The following is a 21,651-nucleotide window of genomic DNA, read 5'->3' as shown; positions in this document are numbered from 1 at the left end:
TATGGGAGTCCTTTGTTTTATGGAAGCCCCCAGCCCACCATCCAGATACCCGGCCATGAACACCCCTGCAATAATACCAATAGGACAATCCTGGGGTTCCATCTCTACCTATCCACTTCAAAAGGAAATGACCCCGAGACTGAAATGTGACCACTGTGTTCCCACAGGAGGAAAATAACTTGGCCTGCTTGACAGACGGCTACCACGACACCTACTGGGAGAGTGACGGGTCCCACGGCCAGCACTGGGTCCAACTGAACATGAAGGAAGGCACCATCGTCAAGTAGGTTGTTGTCTGTGTTATGGTTTTTGTACCCCTGACCATCACACTTACTGTATATAAAGCTTGTTGGACATCGTATTCCAAAACCCTGGCCGTTATTAAGGACCCCCCCTCCCATATTTGTGGCTGTATCAGCCTCCGTTCTTCTGGGAAGACTTTCCATAAGATATTGGAGGGTGTCTGTGGGAATTTGAGCCCATTTGTGAGGTCAGGTACTGATGTTGGATGAGAAACCTGGCTCACAATTGGCGTTTCAATTCATCCCAAAAGTGTTCAGTGGGGTTGAGGTCAGGGGGCATTGTGCAGGACATTTCAGTTCCTCAACACCAGATTGTTCCATCCATGTCTTTACGGAGAAGTTGAATGAGAAGACCCGGCTCATTCTAATTCATCTAAATGTTGTTCAGTAGGGTTGAGGTCTGGGCTCTGTGCAGGACCCTCGAGATCCTCAACATCAAACTGGTCAAACCATGTCTTTATGGAGCTGGCTCTTCTCTTCTGGGAAGACTTCCTGCAAAGTTTGGAGTGTGTCTGTGTGAATCTGTGCCCTTTCACCCAAAAGCACATTTGTGAGGTCCGGTATTGATGCTGGGGAGCCCTGGCTCACAGCCCAGCTCATCACAAAGGTATTCGGTAGGGTTGAGGTTGGTGCTCTGTGCAGGACACTCCATTTTCTCCACGCTGAACTGGTCAAACCATGTCTTCGTGAAGTTGCCCCCCCTTTGTGGCTTTAACCACTTTACCACCGGAGGATTTTGCTGTCTTACGTCCAGGCCACTTTTTGCTATTTGGCGCTGTGCGATTTTAACTGACAATTGCGCGGTCGTGCGACGCCGTACCCAAACGAAATTTACGTCCTTTTTTTTCCCACAAACAGAGCTTTCTTTTGGTGGTATTTGATCACCTGTGCGATTTTTTTACTTTTTGCGCTATAAACAAAAAAAGAGCGTAAATTTTGAAAAAATAATATTTTTCACATTTTTTTATATGAAATTCCCAAAAAAATGTAAAAATCGAAATTTTTTTAAATTTTTGGCCAATTTGTTTTCTGCTACATATTTTTGGTAAAAAAAATGACAATAAGCGTATTTTGATTGGTTTGCGCAAAAGTTATTGCGTTTACTAACTAAGGGAAAGATTTCTGTCATTTTTGGTGTTTTTTTTTTTTTTTAACGAGTAATGGCGGCGATCTGCGATTTTTTTTTTTTTTTTTTGCGGTACTGCGACATTGCGGCGGACAGATCGGACCCTTGACTGACATTTTTGACACTTTTGGGGGTACCAGTGACATTACTGCAGTAATCAGTGCTATACATATGCACTGTTACTGTAAAAATGACACTGGCAGGGAAGGGGTTAATTTTATTGGAGAGGGAGGGGTTAATGTATGCCTGGTGCCTACTGACGTGTGGGGGGAGGTGACTGAGTGACACAGGGACAGATCGCATGTCCAGCTATGCTGAACCCTGCAATTTGTTACTGCCTGTCACTTCGGAGATCCGCCCGCTCTGTTTACACAAGCGGGCGGATCTCCAAACTAGATTCCCCGACGATCGGGGAAGAGCAGCGGCGGTGATCACCGCCGCTCCTCCCCTGGCCCAACTCCCACTGTGACTGAACACAGCGGGAGTGAGCGCCGCCCACAAGGGGAGGAGTCCAGCGACGTAGGTCTACGTCGCTGGACGATAACGAGCCATATTGCTGCAGTAGCAGCAATGTGAGCAGACGTAAAGTGGTTAACCTTCTTCAGTCTTCTGGGAAGGCTTTCCATTGGATTTGGTTTTGTGCTGCCCTAAGCAAGGCTAAGACCGGGCGCACCACCCCAGCCATGGTATACCCTTTTTTATCACTTTTATTGCTGTCACAAGGAATGTAAACATCTTTGTGACAGCAATAGGCATGTGACAGGTACTCTTTATGGAGAGATCTGGGGTCTATAAGACCCCAAATCCCTCCTCTGAAGTTAAGAGCATTCAAAACACCAAGATCACTGTTTTTGAATGCTTTGGATTTTTAAAAACTGGCGCCGATGTTTTCTGAGTAAACCAGAATTGATGTTGTGTCATTGCTTCCGGTTTACTGTTACGAACAGCCAATCAAGGCTTTGCTTGGCTGTCTGGCCAGGCGGCGAACGTGCCGACTGGTCGTTTAGATCTCCCAGTGGGACAGGAGAGAATGAGAGAGCCATGGGGGGGGGGGGTGGCCTCCGCTGGCTCTAAAAAAAACGATACACTGCAGGCATCATCCTGATACAGCCACCAAAAGTCCAGCGACCTATGGGAAGTGGTTAGGCTGCCTCTGCCTTTTTGCCTGGGGGCAGCGCCGCCTAAGGCAAACATCTTGTTTGCTTCGCCCCTGCCTCCACACCAAACTGGTTAAACTATGCCTTTATTGAGCTGGCTCCACTCTTTTAGCAAGACTTCCCACTAAATTTTGGAGAGTCTGTGGGAATTTGTGTCCATTCACGCAAAAGAACATTTGGGAGGTCAAGTATTGATGCTGAGAAGACCTGGCACACAACCCAATTCATCCCAAAGGTGGTCAGTAGGGTTGAGGTCAGGGTTCTGTGCAGGACGCTCGTGTTCCTCCACACCAAACTGGTCACACCATGTCTTTATGTTGGATGAGTTCAGTATGTTCATCAAAGCTTTGATGGGGAAAGACTTACACCCGGTGCATAAAAAAGTGCACACACGCAAACGTGAGAACACAAAAAGTGCACAGGGTGTGCGAAAAGATGGTCTTCCCTCCGAAGAGGTAGGACCCTAACCTCGATCCCCCGGGGCGCAAGACTCCTGACAGGGATATAAGGTATTTATGGTCTGTCCCCATTCTCCAGGGGGACTGGTGAAACAGCCCACCCCAAGTACTAGGTGGGGCTCCCCCGAAGGGAGACCCCATGAGAGAGGGCGAACTAAGCCAAAAAGCCATATCCACCCCCTCCCAAGACTCAAGGCTGGGCCCGAGGACCCACACCCTACAAGTCGTGCAGAGAAAAAAAAAGGTGATAGTGAAGTGACAAAACTACAAAGAAAAAGCACACACAAACAAAAGGTGGGGAAGGGGAAGTGGAGAGGTGAATTAGTGCCAATGTGAAAATACAAAGGCAGGCCTTCCGGCCGGAATAAAAATTCCTCTGGTCTAAGCCAAAAGGCCTAGCCCAAGCTTGCTCCACTTTTAGGAAGACTTCTCACAAAATTTTGGAGTGTGTTTGTGGGAATTTGTGCCCATTTACCCAAAAGAACATTTGTGAGGTAATGTATTGATACTGAAAAGACGTGGCTGACAACCCAATTCATATCGAAGGTGGTCAGTAGGGTTGAGTTCATCGCTCTGTGCGGGACACTCGAGTTCCACACCAAACTGGTCACACCATGCCTTTATGGAGCCGGCTTTGTACACAGGGGACAGACATGCTGAACAGAAAAGGGTCTTCATTGATGCTGAGAGGACCTGGCTCACAACCCAAAGGTGTTCAGTAGGGTTGAGGTCAGGGCTCTGTGCGGGACTTTTGAATTCCACACCAAACTGGTCAAACCATGTCATTATGGAGATGTTGGATGAGAAGAAGTGTCTCATTCTAATTCACCCCAATGGCGTTTAGTAGGGTTGAGGTCAGGGCTCTGTGCAGGACTCTTAAGTTCCTCCACACCAAACTGGTCAGGCCATGTCTTTATGGAGCTGGCTTTGTACACAAGGGACAGTCAAGCTGGAACAGAAAAGGGTCTTCACCAAACTGTTACCACAAGGCTGGAAGAGCTCAATGGTCTACAATGTCTTTGTATGATGCAGTATTAATGTAGACACCTAAACTCTATCCTTGGACTGGAAATCCATACGCTTTGGCCTTAACCACTTGCCGACCGCTCACGTTGATCGTACTGCGGCAAAGTGGTTCGTTATCGTCCAGCGACGTAGACCTACGTCGCTGGACTCCTCCCCTCGTGGGCGGCGCGCGCACGCCGCCGAAGGCTCGCTCCCGCTGTATTCAGTCACAGCGGGAGTCGGGCCAGGGGAGGCGCGGCGGTGATGACCGCCGCTCTTCCCCGATCGTCGGGGATCGAGTGTGGAGATCCGCCCACTTGTGTAAACGAAGCAGGCGGATCTCCTAAGTGACAGGCAGTGACAGATTACAGGATTCAGCATAGCTGAACCTGCGATCTGTGTCTGTGTCACACAGTCCCCTCCCCCCACACGCGTCAGTAAGCACCAGGCATACATTAACCCCTTGATCACCAATAAAAGTTAACCCCTTCCCTGCCAGTGTCATTTTTACAGTAACAGTGCATATATATAGCACTGATTACTGTAGTAATGTCACTGGTACCCCCAAAAGTGTCAAAAATGTCAGTCAAGAGTCCGATCTGTCGACCGCAATGTCGCAGTCCCGCAAAAAAATCGCAGATCGCCACCATTACTAGTTAAAAAAAAAACAATAAAAATGACATAAATTTCCCGTAGTTAGTAGCTGCGATAACTTTTGCGCAAACCAATCAAAATATGCTTATTGCGATTTTTTTTTTTTTTATCAAAAATATGTAGCAGAAAACAAATTGGCCTAAAATGTTAAAAAAATTTTGATTTTTACATTTTTTGGGGGGAATTTCATGTAAAAAAATTAGAAAAATATTGTTATTTTTTCAAAATTGTCGCTCTTTTTTTGTTTATACAGCGTCGCATGACCGCGCAATTGTCCGTTAAAGTAATGCAGTGCCGAATCACAAAATATGGCTTGGTCAGGAAGGGGGGTAAAATCTTCCGGTCTTAAAGCGGTTAAAAATACGCTCATTGAGAATTTTTTTGTCAAAGACATGTCGCTAAATACATTTTGGCCTAAATATATGACAAAAATTGAATATATTGGATATTTTTTAACTGTCAAAGTAGAAAAATATTGTTATTTTTTCAAAATTGTTGCATTTTTTTTATTAATATCGCAAAAAATTTAATGCGCAGAGGTGATCAAATACCACCAAAAGAAAGCTCTGTTTGTGGGAAAAAAAGGACGTAAATTTTGTTTGGGTACGGCGCTGCACGACCGCGCAATTGTCAGTTAAAGTCGCACAGTGCCGAATCGCAAAAAGTGGCCCAGACGTAAAGCAGGAAAATCCTCCGGTGGTAAAGTGGTTAAAGTGTACTCTACCGTCTTTCCACTTTGGGTATGAGGCAGCCCTGGGTCACGTGCTCCGTAGTTTGAAGGCGTAAATGACCGCTTTATGTACTTCAAGGAATTATCACAAGCAGAGCAAGAACTGTTAGTGATCTGGTTTGCAACAAAACAAAAAAAAAAATTCCAGCAGCATATCTGAGGGGCGCAGAGTCTCCCTATCAAACCCTGCAGGATGTTCTGATGGGATCTATGGGCCGGGCTCCTCCATTGATGGAAAGTTGCTGACTTTGCTGCATTCGTTTTCCAATGATAACCATTTGCAGGCTGACTTTCCGGAGCAGCCAGAGGCGTGGACAATGGAGAGGAATGCTTTGATGAGGAAAGTGCCTTACTTCATGGAAACTTCAGACCACGTGACCTGGTGGTGGCAAAACCTAAACCAGTATTTGAGGCAAAAAAACTTCAACAAGTTTCCAAACTTTTTTTTTATATTTAATAGAGTTTAGGACAGTGTGGACATTTTTGGAAGAACCCTTGTATTTTAAAATTTAATTTTATTAATTAATATTTATTTATTTTAGAATAATTCTACTAGAACTTCCTGAAACTTAAATTTATCTTCCTGGTGGAAGCCACCACCACATGACCTTTTTAAATTGTAAAATACAAGGGTTCTTCCAAAAAGTTCCACACTGTCCTAAACTCTATTAAATATAGAAAAGTGCGGAAACTTGTTGAAGAACCCTCGTATATTTTTTTTGCCTCATGTTCTGGTTTAGGTTTTTCCACCATCAGGTCATGTGGTGGTGGCTTCCACCAGGAAGATAATTTAGGTTTCAGGAAGTTCTAGCAGAATTATTCTAAAATAAATACAAATTAATTAATAAAATTAAGAAAAAAGAAAAGAGAAAAATACATATACAAAAAACGTATACGAGGGTTCTTCAACAGGTTTCCGCACTTTTTTTAATATTTAATAAAGTTTAGGACAGTGTGGAACTTTTTGGAAGAACCCTTGTATTTTAATATTTAATTTAATTAATTAATTTGTATTTATTTTAGAATAATTCTATTAGAACTTCCTGAAACCTAAATTTATCTTCCTGGTGAAAGCTACCACCACATGACCTGGTGGTGGCAAAAAATGTATACAAGGGTTTTTCAAAAATTTTCCACACTTTTTTATATTTAATATAGTTTAGGACAGTGTGGAACTTTTGGAAAGAATCCTTGTATTTTAAAAAATTTTTAATTTTTTTTTCTTTTTTCTCTTTTCTTTTTTCTTCTTTTTTTTTTTTTTTTTAATTTTATTAATTAATTTGTTATTTTAAAATAATTCAACTAGAACTTCCTGAAACCTAAATGTATCTTCCTGGTGGAAGCCACCACCACATGACTTGGTGGTGGCAAAACCTAAACCAGAACTTGAGGAAAAAAACGTATATGAGGGTTCTTCAACAAGTTTCCGCACTTTTTTTTATATTTAATAAAGTTTAGAACAGTGTGGAACTTTTTGGAAGAACCCTTGTATTTTAAAATTTAATTTTATTAATTAATTTGTATTTATTTTAAAATAATTCAACTAGAACTTCCTGAAACCTAAATTTATCTTCCTGGTGGAAGCCACCACCACATGACCTGGTGGTGGCAAAACCTAAACCAGAACTTGAGGCAAAAAAACATATACGAGGGTTCTTCAACAGGTTTCCGCACTTTTCTATATTTAATAGAGTTTAGGACAGTGTGGAACTTTTTGGAAGAACCCTTGTATTTTAATATTTAATTTAATTAATTAATTTGTATTTATTTTAGAATAATTCTATTAGAACTTCCTGAAACCTAAATTTATCTTCCTGGTGAAAGCTACCACCACATGACCTGGTGGTGGCAAAAAATGTATACAAGGGTTTTTCAAAAATTTTCCACACTTTTTTATATTTAATATAGTTTAGGACAGTGTGGAACTTTTGGAAAGAATCCTTGTATTTTAACATTTTTTTAATTTTTTTTTCTTTTTTCTCTTTTCTTTTTTCTTCTTTTTTTTTTTTTTTAATTTTATTAATTAATTTGTATTTATTTTAAAATAATTCAACTAGAACTTCCTGAAACCTAAATTTATCTTCCTGGTGGAAGCCACCACCACATGACCTGGTGGTGGCAAAACCTAAACCAGAACTTGAGGCAAAAAAACATATACGAGGGTTCTTCAACAAGTTTCAGCACTTTTTTATATTTAATAGAGTTTAGGACAGTGTGGAACTTTTTTGGAAGAACCCTTGTATTTTAAAATGTATTAATTAATTTGTATTTATTTTAGAATAATTCCATTAGAACTTCCTGAAACCTAAATTTATCTTCCTAAAGCACCCAAAAGCACTAAGGACTAAGAAAGAAAGTTGCCTGGAGAGTCATCCAAAGGCACCACATCCCAATAATAATGAAAATAAGGAAAATCAACCCCAATAGGAGGGGGCCAGTAATTTAGACCTCAAAAAAATTTTTTTTAGATTATACAAATTTTTATTTCAGTGATAAAAAAAAAAAAAATCAGCAAAAAATTGATGATAAACACAGACATACGCCATAATTAAAAACTAAGGAATACATTTCTGAGCTCTAACATATTTCAGGCACTTTAAGGTCAGTGCTTAGGGACACCCTTGAGCATTGTCCATTGAGCAGGCATGTGACACACAGAGCTGTAGAACCTCATTGTCTGATCAAAGGGATTTTAGAGTAGTAGTACTAAGGGCTGGTTTACTCCACAGAAACGCACTACAGATCAGTTTCGGATGTTTTTCTGCATGTGCGTTTTTGATGGGTTTCATAGCATTTTTGTTTCTTTTCCTCATGCGTTCCAGATTTTTTTTTTTTTTTTTAGTGTACTGGGGTCTGTTGCATGCGTTTTGATGCATTCCAATGCATTTTTGATGTTTTGTACCGGGTACCAATACTGTTCTGTGCAGGAAAAAAAATGCAGCCTGGTCTACTTTTTTTTTTATTTTTTTAAATTTTATTTTACTGGAACTGCAAGCACTGGTGTGAACCAGGCCATTGAAAACCATGTAACCTGCTTTCTATGCGTTTTGAATGCAGAAAAAAAAAACACTAGCCCTAAGGGCTGGTTCACACCAGATGCAGTCCAGTGCGTTTTTTTTTTTTTTTCTGCATCAGTGAAGAAGAAAAATTACTTATTTGCAAAATTTTATAACAGAAGCAAAGAAAGTTTTTTTTTTTTTTTTTCATTTTTTTTTTCAATATTTTTTATCTTTATTCATTTAGCAAAAAACAAAAAATACCAGTGGAGATGAAATACCACCAAAAGAAAGCTCTGTCTGTCTCAAACAAATGATGCAAATGTCATATGGGTACAGTGTAGCATGACCGCGCAATTGTCATTCAAAGAGTGACAGCGCTTAAAGCTGAAAAAGAGCACACTGTGGTCAGTTCTCTAGCTGTGCTGGGAACTCAGCCTGCTCTCCTCCAATGATCAGACTTCTACAGACACGCCCCCGCTGCCCAGCCATTCACTGGGAAGATCAGTGTGCTGCTGTTTCTTCGTCTCTCAGCTCTTATGCAGCTGAGAACAGAGGAAATGCGATCACTTAAAAAAAAGGGGGCGAAAAGGTATTTATAATGCTTATTTTTATCTCTCTACACAAATGTTTTGCCTTTCATTTCAACTTTAAATGAAATGGGTTGTTTTACAAGGTGATCGTTTAGGCTCCATGCACATTTCGTTTTTTTTTTTTAAGTTCCTAGAAGCTGTTATTAGCATTTTTTTTTTCTGCTCCTTGAAGCTAAATATTGTTCTCCTATGTATCCATGCGCACTACTTTAGGCTGTTGGCGTTTTTTTAGCTTTAGCGTCTAGGAGCAGAAAAAAAACGTTTTTTAGAGTTTCTTGGAGTTTTTTTCCAGCAGAAACGCTACTAATAGCGCTTTTTTAACTTAACTTTAACTTTTGAAGCTAACAGGGACGGGGCGCTTTAGTTTTATTTTCCTATTTATTTTATCTTTTATTTTTTATTTATTATTTTTTATTTATTTTATTTATTATTATACATTTTTTTATTTATTTTATTTATGTTTTATTTATTATTTATTTATATATATATATATATATATATATATATATATATATATATATATATATATATATATAATGTTCCTTAAAAAAAAATTTGATCATTTTTATTCCTTTTACAAGGAATTTAAACATCCCTTGTAATAGAAATAAGCAGGACAGGACCTCTTTAACCACTTCAGCTCCGGAAGGATTTTCCCTCTTAATGACCAGGCCATATTTTGCGATTCAGCACTGCGTTACTTTACTTGACAATTGCGCGGTCGTGCGACGCTGTACCCAAATAAAATCGATGTCCTTTTTTTCCCACAGAGATTTATTTTGGTGGTATTTGATCACCTGTGTGATTTTTATTTTTTGCGCTATAAACAAAAAAAACCGACAATTCTGGGAAAAAAAAAAAAAAACAATATTTTTCACATTCTGCTATATATAACATTCCCAAAAAAAAAATGTAAAAATCTAATTTTTTTTTAACATTTTAGGCCAATTTGTAAAGAAATCGCAATAAGCGTATTTTGATTGGTTTGCGCAAAAGTTATCGCGTCTACAAACTACCGGAAAGATTTATGTCGTTGTTGTTTTGTTTTTGTTTTTTTTTCACTAGTACTGGCGGCGATCTGCGTTTTTTTTTGTTATTTTTTTTTTTTGTGGGACTGCAACCTTGCGGCGGACAGATCGGACCCCTAACTGACATTTTTGACACTTTTGGGGGGACCAGTGACATTACTACAGTAATCAGTGCTAAAAATATGCACTGTCGCTGTACTAATGACACTGGCAAGGAAGGGGTTAACCCAGGGGTGATCAAAGGGTTAAATGTGTACCTAGGGGAGTATTTCTAACTGTATGGGGGCGTGGCTTGTGAAATGACCATAGAGACCTGTGTTCCTATATAGAAGGATCACAGGCGCTCTGTGATCATTCCAGGGAGAAGAACGGTCAGCTGTGTTTACAACATCCGACCGTCCTTCTCTCTCAGCGGGGAACGATCGCGGGTGTCAGGGGGCAATCAGAGCCGCCTGCCCCGTGCATCGGAGTCTCCGCTGAGAAGCGGGGGCGGGAGCGCGCCGGCTGCGGCGCACGCTCGCCTCCTAGCTGTAGGCGCGCGTCTGAGGTATACCTACGGCGGTTCGCGCAGGAGTGGCTGCCTGCCGCAGTATAACTGCAGTGGGCGGTCCTTAAGTGGTTAAAGAGCACCTGTAGTCTTGGGCTTGGGTCCTTCTTTGGTTATTACTATGAGCACTTATGATCCTTCTTCTATGTCTGCAGGAAGCTGCTACTGATAGTGGACTCTACGGATGAGAACTACATGCCCAAACGAGTGGTGGTGTACGGGGGCGAGCGGGACTCCCTGAAGAAGCTGAATGACGTCCTCATAGAGGAGTGAGTACGGCTCTGGTGTCACATGATGGCGCTGCAATTCAATGTAATAGACGGTAAAGGGAAGCTGGGATAGGTTTTGGTCCATTTTTTTGCAAATTTACAAACTTACCTGTTGTGCCGCATTTATTAATCATTTGATAAGATCTTCATTTCAGAAATTAACATTTTACCCTCTTGCTGCCCATGTAACGCATTCTTGGTGGCATAGATACAACAAGGTGCGGGAAACCTTTCTGAGATTTTGCTCCATATTGACATGATAGCATCACACAGTTGCTGCAGATTTGTCGGCTGCACGTGCATGATGCCAATCTCCCGTTCCACCACCTATTGGATGAGATGTGGTGAGTGTGGAGGCCATTGGAGGACAGTGACCTCATTGTCATGTTCTAGATGCCTAAATCCATTGAGTTGTTGCCATGTGATTGGCTGATTAGCAATGTGTGTTACCAAGCAACTGAATAGGTGTACCTAATACGTTTTTGTTAAATTATATTTAATACATGTAATGGAACCGCAACCCACACTGTACTTGTGGATACGGCTTCCTCCCAGTCGTGAACATAGATATCAGATTTTCCAGCCGCCCCCATACAAATCTAGCCGACAACTAATCTTGTACTGAAATCTTCTCCTTTATTGAACAGTTTCACACTCAATTTATGCACACATGAGCACATCCCCCCTCCTGATCAGATTACCCCATCAGGTCAGGTGCCTGATTACATTATCATATGCAGACGAAATTGTATACAGGAATAGAATTAACCTGAACTAATTATCTAGCCATCTGGACAGAAACAATATGTGAGTTCATTAAAATTTAACAATGGTACAGACAGGCTTAACAGAATCCACATCACACCTCAATACACAAACAATAGGGAGAGCCTCTCTCTGACATTGAAGTTCAATATACATTATAAGTGTAAACACAGAACCCATTTGAAGCGATCCAAGCCATTAAGTATCTGCCTTTCACTCCCAGTGACGATGAGTACTGTCACATATATATGTGTATATATGTGTATGTATATATATATATATATATATATATATATATATATATGTGTGTGTGTGTGTGTGTGTGTGTGTGTGTATATATATATATATATATATATATATATATATATATATATAAATGTGTGTGTGTGTGTGTATGTATGTGTATATATGTATGTGTATACTGCTCAAAAAATATTAAAGGAACACTTTGTAATCAGAGTAGAGCATCAAGTCAATAAAACTCCTGGGATATTGATCCGGTCGGTTAAGTCGCAGAGGGGGTTGTTAATCAATTTAAGCTGCTTTTCGTGTTAATTAAATTAACAGGTGCACTTGACGGGCAACAATGAGTCAACCTCCAAAACAGGAATGGTTTTACAAGTTGAGACCACTGACTTTTTTTCCCTACTCATTATTCCTGACTGTTTCTCACTAGTTTTGCATTTGGCTAGGGTCAGTGTCACTACTGGTAGCATGAGGCCTTACCTGGACCCTATAGAGGGGGTCAGTGTCACTACTGGTAGCATGAGGCCATACCTGGACCCTATAGAGGGGGGTCAGTGTCACTACTGGTAGTATGAGGCCATACCTGGACCCTATAGTGGGGGTCAGTGTCACTACTGGTAGCATGAGGCCATACCTGGACCCTATAGAGGGGGTCAGTGTCACTACTGGTAGTATGAGGCCATACCTGGACCCTATAGTGGGGGTCAGTGTCACTACTGGTAGCATGAGGCCATACCTGGACCCTATAGAGGGGGTCAGTGTCACTACTGGTAGCATGAGGCCATACCTGGACCCTATAGAGGGGGTCAGTGTCACTACTGGTAGTATGAGGCCATACCTGGACCCTATAGAGGGGGTCAGTGTCACTACTGGTAGTATGAGGCCATACCTGGACCCTATAGTGGGGGTCAGTGTCACTACTGGTAGCATGAGGCCATACCTGGACCCTATAGAGGGGGTCAGTGTCACTACTGGTAGTATGAGGCCATACCTGGACCCTATAGAGGGGGGTCAGTGTCACTACTGGTAGCATGAGGCCATACCTGGACCCTATAGAGGTTGCACAGGCAGTCCAACTCCTCCAGGATGGCACATCAATACGTACCATTGATATATATGATCTCATAGAAGATCAAATACAGCGCTTGCTATGAACCATAGATGCCGATATCTCTATTGCTCTATATTTGGGATGTGTATTACCAGTGTAAAATATATATAACAAATATCAAATATCAAAAAAACATCAGGATAAACTCCATCAATTAATTGATTGTGCAAATCAGTGCAACATAAATAAGCATAATTGGATAAAAACCGAATCAATTTGTATGTAAGGAATAAAAATCGCTAAAAGATATATATAGCCAGAAAAGATTGTCCAAAATATATAAAGTGACTTCTGTGCTCCAAATTAATAAAAAAATAATAAAAAATGTCCTTGATGGCAAATATATCTTCAATTCAAATGTGCAAATGCTCTGGCCGTGACAAACCAATCCCTTGTAAATGGGTGAAGTGAATCACTTACCAAATGAGGTGGGTTCTATATGCCGTATGTGTATGTGTATATATATATATATATATATATATATATATATATATATATATATATTATAATATAATTTATTTATTTATTGTTTTTTTTTTTTAAACAAAGTTTTCATGTATAATATCTTTTTTAAAAGAAATATCCTTCATATAATATATTTTCTTTTGAATATATCTATAATACATTTTTAATAAGTTATTTGTGGATTATAAACTGTTACGGTTCCGTTTTTTATTTTTTCCCCACTTTTCTTGGTTTTGTAATTGTGTTAATGGAGGTCACCGCTCTAACGCTGTGGTGCTCAGTAAACGCGTTCTCGCCGTCTCACTTCCTGCATTCTTTCGTAATTTTACCTTTCCAGGAAGCTCTGCCCTTTGCTCTGCTTAATTTGCATACCCATGATGCATTGTGATCGCATGAATGTGTGTACACCTTTAATTTTGTCTAACGTTTTTTATTGAATAGATGAATATTTCTTGCCTTTTATTGTGCAGAATATATTTTCCATGTTTGAGAATCTAAAAAAAGTATTGAATTCATTTGGTCTCCCTTATATGTAGAAAGTCTGTCTTTTGTTGGGGAGTTCACTACCGGCTGTGTTCAGTATACTCTGGTTTCTCTTCAGATCGAATAAATCTTTCGCCTTTTACTAAAGATTTCCGTGGAGAGGAACAATTATGAGTTTCTAATAATTTTTTGATGCCTAGCTGATGCTGGGCTTGCTTGTTGGGTTAATGTCAGAATAAAATCTTGAATAGACGAATTAAACTTTATGTATTTAATACTTTAGTTTGAACAGGTACAATGATACTGTTGGTCTGAATGTTTCTTGTAAATGAGTTTATCAATTTTTATATTTGAATTATATAAGTTGTAGTGGAATGTTAAACTAAGAAAAAAAAAAAAGACAGATTAATTAAAATTGCAAAATAAAGTCTAATTTTCCTGTTTTGTAAAACAAATACATTATGTTGGATCAAGGGTGGAAAAGAGAGAGGAAATGATGGGTGTGAAAATCAGTAAATAAACAGAAACAATTGATTTTGCTGACAGAATTTAGTAATATAGAAAGCAATTAAACTCCCAGAAAAGTAATTTTTTCAATAATTTCAAGGACTTAGGGCCCTTTCACACGGGCGCTCCGTATGTCCGCAAATCATCCTATTTTTTTGCGGATGATTTGCGGACATAATGTAAGTCTATGGCATTGCGGATGTCAGCGGAATACCATCCGCTGACATCCGATCTTCTTCCTTTCAGTTCTGTTCCGTTTTTTGGAATGGAACAGAACCCTATTTTTCCTCCGTTCAAAGAACGGAAAGGAAGTAAAATCGGATGTCAGCGGTGTCATAGTCTCATAAATGTCAGACAGCTTGTTCTGCATAACCATCTGTCCTATCCGCCATGGAGGACCGTGATCCATAGGCAACTCAATTGTGCTAGTCTTAATGTCTTCACCAATCTTGAGCCGCCTTTCTCTGCAATCAATAAATGATTTCCACAAAAAAACTAGGGGATAGAGGAAAGATGGGGCTTTGCGGGCTAGTGGGAGTAGAAGGATCAGAGACAAAACTTATTGTAAAACCAAAATAACATTTTATTGATACAAAGATTGATAAAAATCAGCATGGGTAACCATGCCTATATGGATGAAAATAACCTGACATATAATAATAAAATCAAACAATAACGTCACTAATGAAATAGAAACATATCCCATAAAGGGATTATAGCCAAAACAAAGCCTGTATGAGGTGGAAGATGGGTCTCAAGCTGGATTCGGTCAGAGTAGGTCCCCAGCAAGCCGACGCGTTTCACTCAAGGCTTCCTCAGGGCCTGAGAGACCATGACAGACTGATGTTTCCTTCTTAGTAGTGACTTGTGCTAGGCGACGGGGTTGTAGCGATACAAAAGCTGTCCGGAAGATATTACTTCCGTATTCACAATACACGCTTTATATGAACATCAGAGACATATTTCTTGTACTGGATCCAATGTATCAAGTCCCAACTGTGTCATCAAAGGCAGAGCTTATAGGGATAGCCCCATTGTGACCTTTCGGGGTAAGTTATCCCCCGAGAGGTGAGTGTCCTCTCACTGGTTTATTCGTTCTTATATATACAGTCGTCCCTAGATATAATAAATCTAATATTGTGTGACAGTAGCTTGAGCCGGGCAAAAAAGACACCTTTCTCTGTGCGGTTTACCAGAGGGTATATTCCCACCCTCAGGGTCTTTGATGGAGACAGGATTCGCCTCTCCTTAACCTAGGAAATGCTCCAGGCAGGAAAGGGGGACATATATAAACATATATCTCATAGTTACTGATACTTATTGAGAACCTCTGCTTCACTTAGCTTTGTTCCAAGTAATATCTGTACTTTTTCTAGTGGACCTGTTTTGTCTTGATCCATGCTGACTGTTCCCACTACTGTTTCTTTTAAGGTTTGAAGGACCCCTAGAGAGTCTGCATGTATTCTTAAGAAGTCTCCTAATTTGGACAGGGACTCTTGACGCCCCTCTGTTACTTGAGTTGCCTCTCCATACAGCTGTACACAATCATTGACTCTTTGTTGTAAAAGGGAATGATCTTCTTTCTTGAGCTTGGCTTGCTCTAAGATGCTGTGCAGAGGATCTTCCATTTGCGACAACAGGCTGTCACACATTTCTTCAAAGTGACCCCCTGTTCCTTTTTCCAGAGACATCAATATCATTCACCAAACATTTCATATTTAGAGGCAGATCTGAAGCATTTGCACTCATCAACTTCTTCAACTTCTTAAGCTTTTCGCCCTCCTGAGCGAGTCGCAGTAAAGGCCTACTATTTGATTTGATATCCAGTTTATATTTCTTGCCAAATTCTTCACAGAAGTAGCCAAGCAGAACACCATCAACTTTCCTTCCACCAACATATGGGTCAAAGGCAGTAGCTTCATTAATTAGCCATTGACAGTTGAACCCAGCGATCTGGGTGGTATCCATTACAGACCTCCTCTCTGCATCAATGAAGAGGCATGGAACTGTAACAACACAGTCTATTACAGGTTTCTTCACTGCACTTTCTGCTATTGCATTACTTTTCCCTTGTAGCTCCTTTTCTTCTTTATCTGAACTCCACCTGTCTTTCACCAGTTCCATTTTGGAAATATTCCCGGAAAGGCACTTATTAATTTGCTTCCCGTTTTCACCAACAGCCTTAGTTTTCTCCACTAGGTGGTGTTTGCTTTTTTCTCCAAGCTTTATATCACTTGCCTTCTTCAGTAGACTTTCAGCCTGAACTGAGAAATCATCACATTTCTTACACAGCTCCTTTGTTTGCTGAAATTCTAATGATACATTTTCCAGTGCTTGAAGTTTTTGAAGGAACTGTTTAATCCAAAGGGGTGATTCAAGCAACATGTCATCAAATTTCCGATGCTCACTCAGGACAGACCCCAAAACACTGATCCTTTTAAAAACTGCATCAGGCACACTATCCCATCTTTGGGAAGGATCCTTTGTCGCTTGTAATTCCTCTTCAAGTTCTTCCAACTGAGTCTTCTTCTCTTCTACTTGCTGTTCTAAGGCTCGCTTAGACTTTTCTAGCTCCTGAATGCTTTTCCCAACATCATCCTTGGAGCGGACTAAATCTTCCATCTCTGTACACAGCTGTTTGTTAACTCTTTCTAGTTCATCCTTAAGCTCTAGAGCTTCCTCCAAGGAGCGAGCCAAGAACAGGGCTTTGCTCTCTTTCTCCCAAGCCTCTGCGTTTGCACGGTCACGTTCTTCTGCATATTTTGCAGACACAGTCTTCTCCTCACCAAGCATCTGATCAAACTTCTTTTGCTTCTTCTCCAGGTTGGACACAATCTGCTTCTGGTGATCCAGATCCACACTCAGTTCATCCAATTCCTGCTGAAGTCTTGTCTTGGTCTTCTCAAGCTTGTCATAAGCAGCTGTTTTTTTCTCATAGCGTTGATTCAGCGCAGCTTCAAGGTCTTTCTGCAGTTTCTTTTTTACATCTTCAACACTCTCTAATGAACAAACGCTTTCTTCTATTCGTTTATTCATATCTGCTATCTGAGCTTGCAGTGTTGCGACTTGCTCTGATAGGTTTTTCTTTGCTTCCTCCTTCTCTTTTAATTGTTCCAGGACACCATTTTTCTCATCTTCCATTTGTTTGCGTTTTGTGCTAAATCTCAGCCTTTGACATCTCTCTTCCTGCAAGAGCAGCTGCGATTCCAAGATAGAGAAATCTTTGGCAATTTCTCTAGATTTGCGGTCTGTTTGAGAAAGCTGATTTGTGACATTGTCCAACTCAATCTGCAGTCGGTTTGCCTTCTCTGACAGCTTAGCACCCAATCGGTCACCTTCTGACACCTTAACTTGCGATTCCTGCAGCTGTGCCTCTACTTTTTTCCTCTTGTGTTCAGAATCTGCTTTTCCCTGCATAAGAGCCTTCACCTCATTGGCTAGTTTCTGGGAATGAGAATGTAATTCTGCCACACAGGCTTCTTTCTACTTTAACTGCTGCTGGACACGTTGGGCTTCAGCTTTCCAATTTTCACAGTCTATACGTAATTCATCTACCACATTGCTCAAAGTGGTGAGCTCATACACAGTACTCAGTAATTTAGCCTCTCTCTCATTTTTCTCCTTGTAGCTGAGAGACAAGGTAGTTTTCAGAGAGATATTCTGTTCCTGCACATCCTGCAGGTCTATTTTTGTAGCTTCTAAGGACTGAAGACTTTGTGCCAGCTGATTACGCAACTCCTACATATCACCCATACTTTGCTCCTGCAAAATCTGAATTTCAATTTCCTTTTCCATGAGGATGATATCTTTCTCCATTATAGTCTCTCTACATTTTTTCAACTCGGAAAAAAGAAGAGCAGTGGTTTCTTCCCACTGTAACCGTACTTCCAGGGCTTGTTCCTTTTCCTCCATTTTCCATTGCAAGGTATCCAGCTCAGCCCTGCACACATACTCGGTTTCCTCCAAACTGAGGGCCTCCATTTGCTGCTGGTGTCTCTGTTTCCAGCCTGTCATGCTCTTTTGGTGAGCTGCCATGCTCTCTTGGTGAGCCTGTTGTTGAGCTGCAAAGCTCCACTGAAAATCCACATTTGCCCCAGTGTTGCTAGGGACAACAACCTTTCTCTTTAGCAGACTCCGTTCAGGCATGGATGGGGCTCGTTCAGGCGGTAACATCCCCTCCATCCATAGAATTCGGTCTCTCATTTCAGCTATCTTTGCTTCTTTCAGGCGTTTTGAGCGCCCCATCTTCAGTCACTTCACCACAAATTTCTCAAAGTCCAGAAAAAATTTTGATACCACTGTCTCTTTAAATCAAGTAGCTTTTCTCTCTCTTGTAGGATCTCCTCTCCTGCACACACAGACCGTGCAGTCTTATGCACCAGATAAAGTTCATAGGACAGATGAACTTCTTTGCAGGGATCTCTGCTTATGCCCGCATCCTCCACCATATGTGAGGGATCAGCTCGGTGGCGGGTGTGGATGACCTCTTTTTGGGTTCGTTACACAGGGAGATATCCGAGAAGTGGTTGCAAACAACAGTGTATGGTTTTATTCTTGCAATTTTTCTTCACACAAGTGCAAGAATCAAAACATCAAAAATAAAATAAAACACAAAATAAATCCTTGCCACTGTGGGCGGCTACCTTCTCACACACAGGAACCTACTTAAGGAGTCTGTCCCCAACCTACTGTTGGGCAGACTTTGCTGATCCTACAGCAAACCATCAATAGTCCATTTATTTTCTCTTCACATAGAAATAGTTCATTTTCTCTTCACATAGAAAACATCCATTGTTTTTCTCTTCATATAGAAAATGTTCATTGACCTCTTCACATAGAAAAACAATCCAAGACCTCACCTTGAGAAGTCTTCAGTCTTTTTACCCTCCTTAGCACACATCGCTTCATGAGGCATTCCTCTCCTATCCCCAGCTCACACAGCTTCAGGAGACATACATCTGACTGTCCTCCTCTACTCACACAGCGTCAGGAGGCAGCCCTCAATAGACTTCCTCTGGACAAATTATAGAGGCCTTAATTTTCTCATTCTGAATAGCTGAAGGTTTTTCAACTTCCTTAAACCTTCCTGCTGGCTACCTCTGCAGCCGACACCCTATAGTAATTGGTGAGTTGTCTAAACCAAGCAGAAGTGTATCTCTCATCTGTGACAACACTCACAGATTTACCCGACTTCCTGTCACTATATATATATATGTGTGTGTGTGTGTGTGTGTGTGTATATATATATATATATATATATATATATATATATTATAAATGTTTTATTTTTTTTAATTTTTTTTAAACAAAATTTTCATGTATAATAAGAAATATCCTTCATATAATATATTTTCTTTCTAATATATCTATAATAACTTTTTAATAAGTTATTTGTGGATTATAAACTGCTACGGTTCCGTTTTTATTTTTTTTTATTTATTTTTTTTGGTTTTGTAAAAGCTCTAACGAGCCGGGCCCTCTAGTTCCTCCTGTTTTGAACTGTATTGTAAGGCTACATTCACACCTGAGCGTAGCGTTTTCGCGCGTTTTTTACCGCAATTTACAGGCGTTTTTTGTGCAGGCGTTTTTAGATTGAATAGAGACCAATGGCAAACGCCTGTAATCTGCCCAAAAAGAAGCTCATGTACTTTTTTGAGCGTTGGGCGTTTTGCTTAGTGTCAAAACGCTCAGATGTGAACAGAGGCCATTGAAATGAATAGGATTTGTCTTGTTGGGCGTTTTGAGAGCTGATCCTAGAGCAGAAAAACTCCAAAAAAAACGCCCCAAAACGCCTACATGTGAACGGAGCCTAACTGTATTGTCTTCCCTCACATTGTAAAGCGCTGCGCAAACTGTTGGCGCTATATAAATCCTGTATAATAATAATCCTGTATAATTATAATAATAATTGTGTTAATGGAGGTCACCGCTCTAACGCTGTGGTGCTCAGTAAAAGCGTTCTCGCCGTCTCACTTCCTGCATTCTTTCGTAATTTTAGCTTTCCAGAAAGCTCTGCCTTTCTCTGCTTAATTTGCATACCCATGATGCATTTGTGATAGCATGAATGCGTGTACACCTTTAATTTTGTCTAATGTTTTTATTGAATAGATGAATATTTCTTGCCTTTTATTGTGCAGAATATATTTTCCATGTTTGAGAATCTAAAAAAGTATTGAATTCATTTGGTCCCCCTTAGATGAACAAAGTCTGTCTTTTGTTGGGGAGTTCACTACCTGCTGTGTTCAGTATACTCTGGTTTCTCTTCAGATTGAATAAATCTTTCGCCTTTTACTAAAGATTTCCGTGGAGAGGAACAATTATGAGTTTCTAATAATTTTTTGATGCCCAGCTGATGCTGGGCTTGCTTGTTGGGTTAATGTCAGAACTAAATCTTGAATAGAAGAATTAAGTTTCATGAATTTAATACTTATGTATGAATAGATTCAATGATACTGTTGGTCTGAATGTTTCTTGTAATGAGCTTATCAATTTATATATTTGAGTTACAAAGTTGCAGAGTTGTAGTGGAATATTAAACTAAAAAAAAATTGACAGATTAATTAAAATTGCAAAAATGAAGGCTAATTTTCCTGTTTTGTTAAAACAAATACATTATGTCTGATCAAGGGCGGAAAAGAGAGAGGAAAAAATGGGTGTGAAAATCAGTAAATAAACAGAAACAATTGATTTTGCTGACAGAATTTAGTAATATAGAAAGCAATTAAACTCCCAGAAAAGTCATTTTTTCAATAATTTCAAGGACTTAAGCAGAAACAAAGAGGAGAAATGTATTTAGCATTGGCTTAAAAGTGCATCATTTTTTTATAAGCAGTTATTTCATTTGCGTTGTGTTTCTCAATTGGTTTTTATTTATTTTTTAATGTTTACATTTTACATATGAACTAAAAAAAAAAAAAAATAAAGTGAAATCCAAAAATGGTCTCTGCAAGTGACATTAAAATGTTTTTATTTTTATTTTTTTTAGTTCACATGTATATTTTAATGATCAATGTTCATGTTTTGATTAGGAATTGATTTCAGTTGCCTGGTTGAGTGGGTGGGGTAGTTGAGTAGTGATAATGCTCCGCCCCCTTCTGAGTTCTCTAAAACTTTGAATAGACGCCATTGTCTGCTTAGTCACGGCTCATTTTCATACCCTTAATGCTCCTGATACTGTGCAGTTTATTTTTATTTTTTTAAATGTCTTTT

General features: G+C 40.0%; 1 protein-coding gene across 1 annotated transcript in view; it reads left to right on the top strand.

Annotated features, from left to right (window-relative positions):
- HECTD3 (HECT domain E3 ubiquitin protein ligase 3) overlaps window positions 1-21,651 on the top strand; it is a 112,134-nt gene that overhangs the window by 13,525 nt on the left and 76,958 nt on the right. The window contains exons 6-7 of the mRNA XM_082265613.1: window positions 168-283; window positions 10,752-10,865. Coding sequence (XP_082121739.1) covers window positions 168-283; window positions 10,752-10,865 — 230 coding nt within the window. The remainder of the gene's footprint in view (window positions 1-167; window positions 284-10,751; window positions 10,866-21,651) is intronic.

This window comes from Pelophylax lessonae, assembly GCF_965119305.1.
Source record: "Pelophylax lessonae genome assembly, chromosome: 8".
NCBI classification, from domain to species: Eukaryota; Metazoa; Chordata; class Amphibia; order Anura; family Ranidae; genus Pelophylax; species Pelophylax lessonae.
The sequence above is the reverse complement of the archived record's forward strand: the minus strand, read 5'-3'. Positions and strand labels throughout refer to the sequence as shown.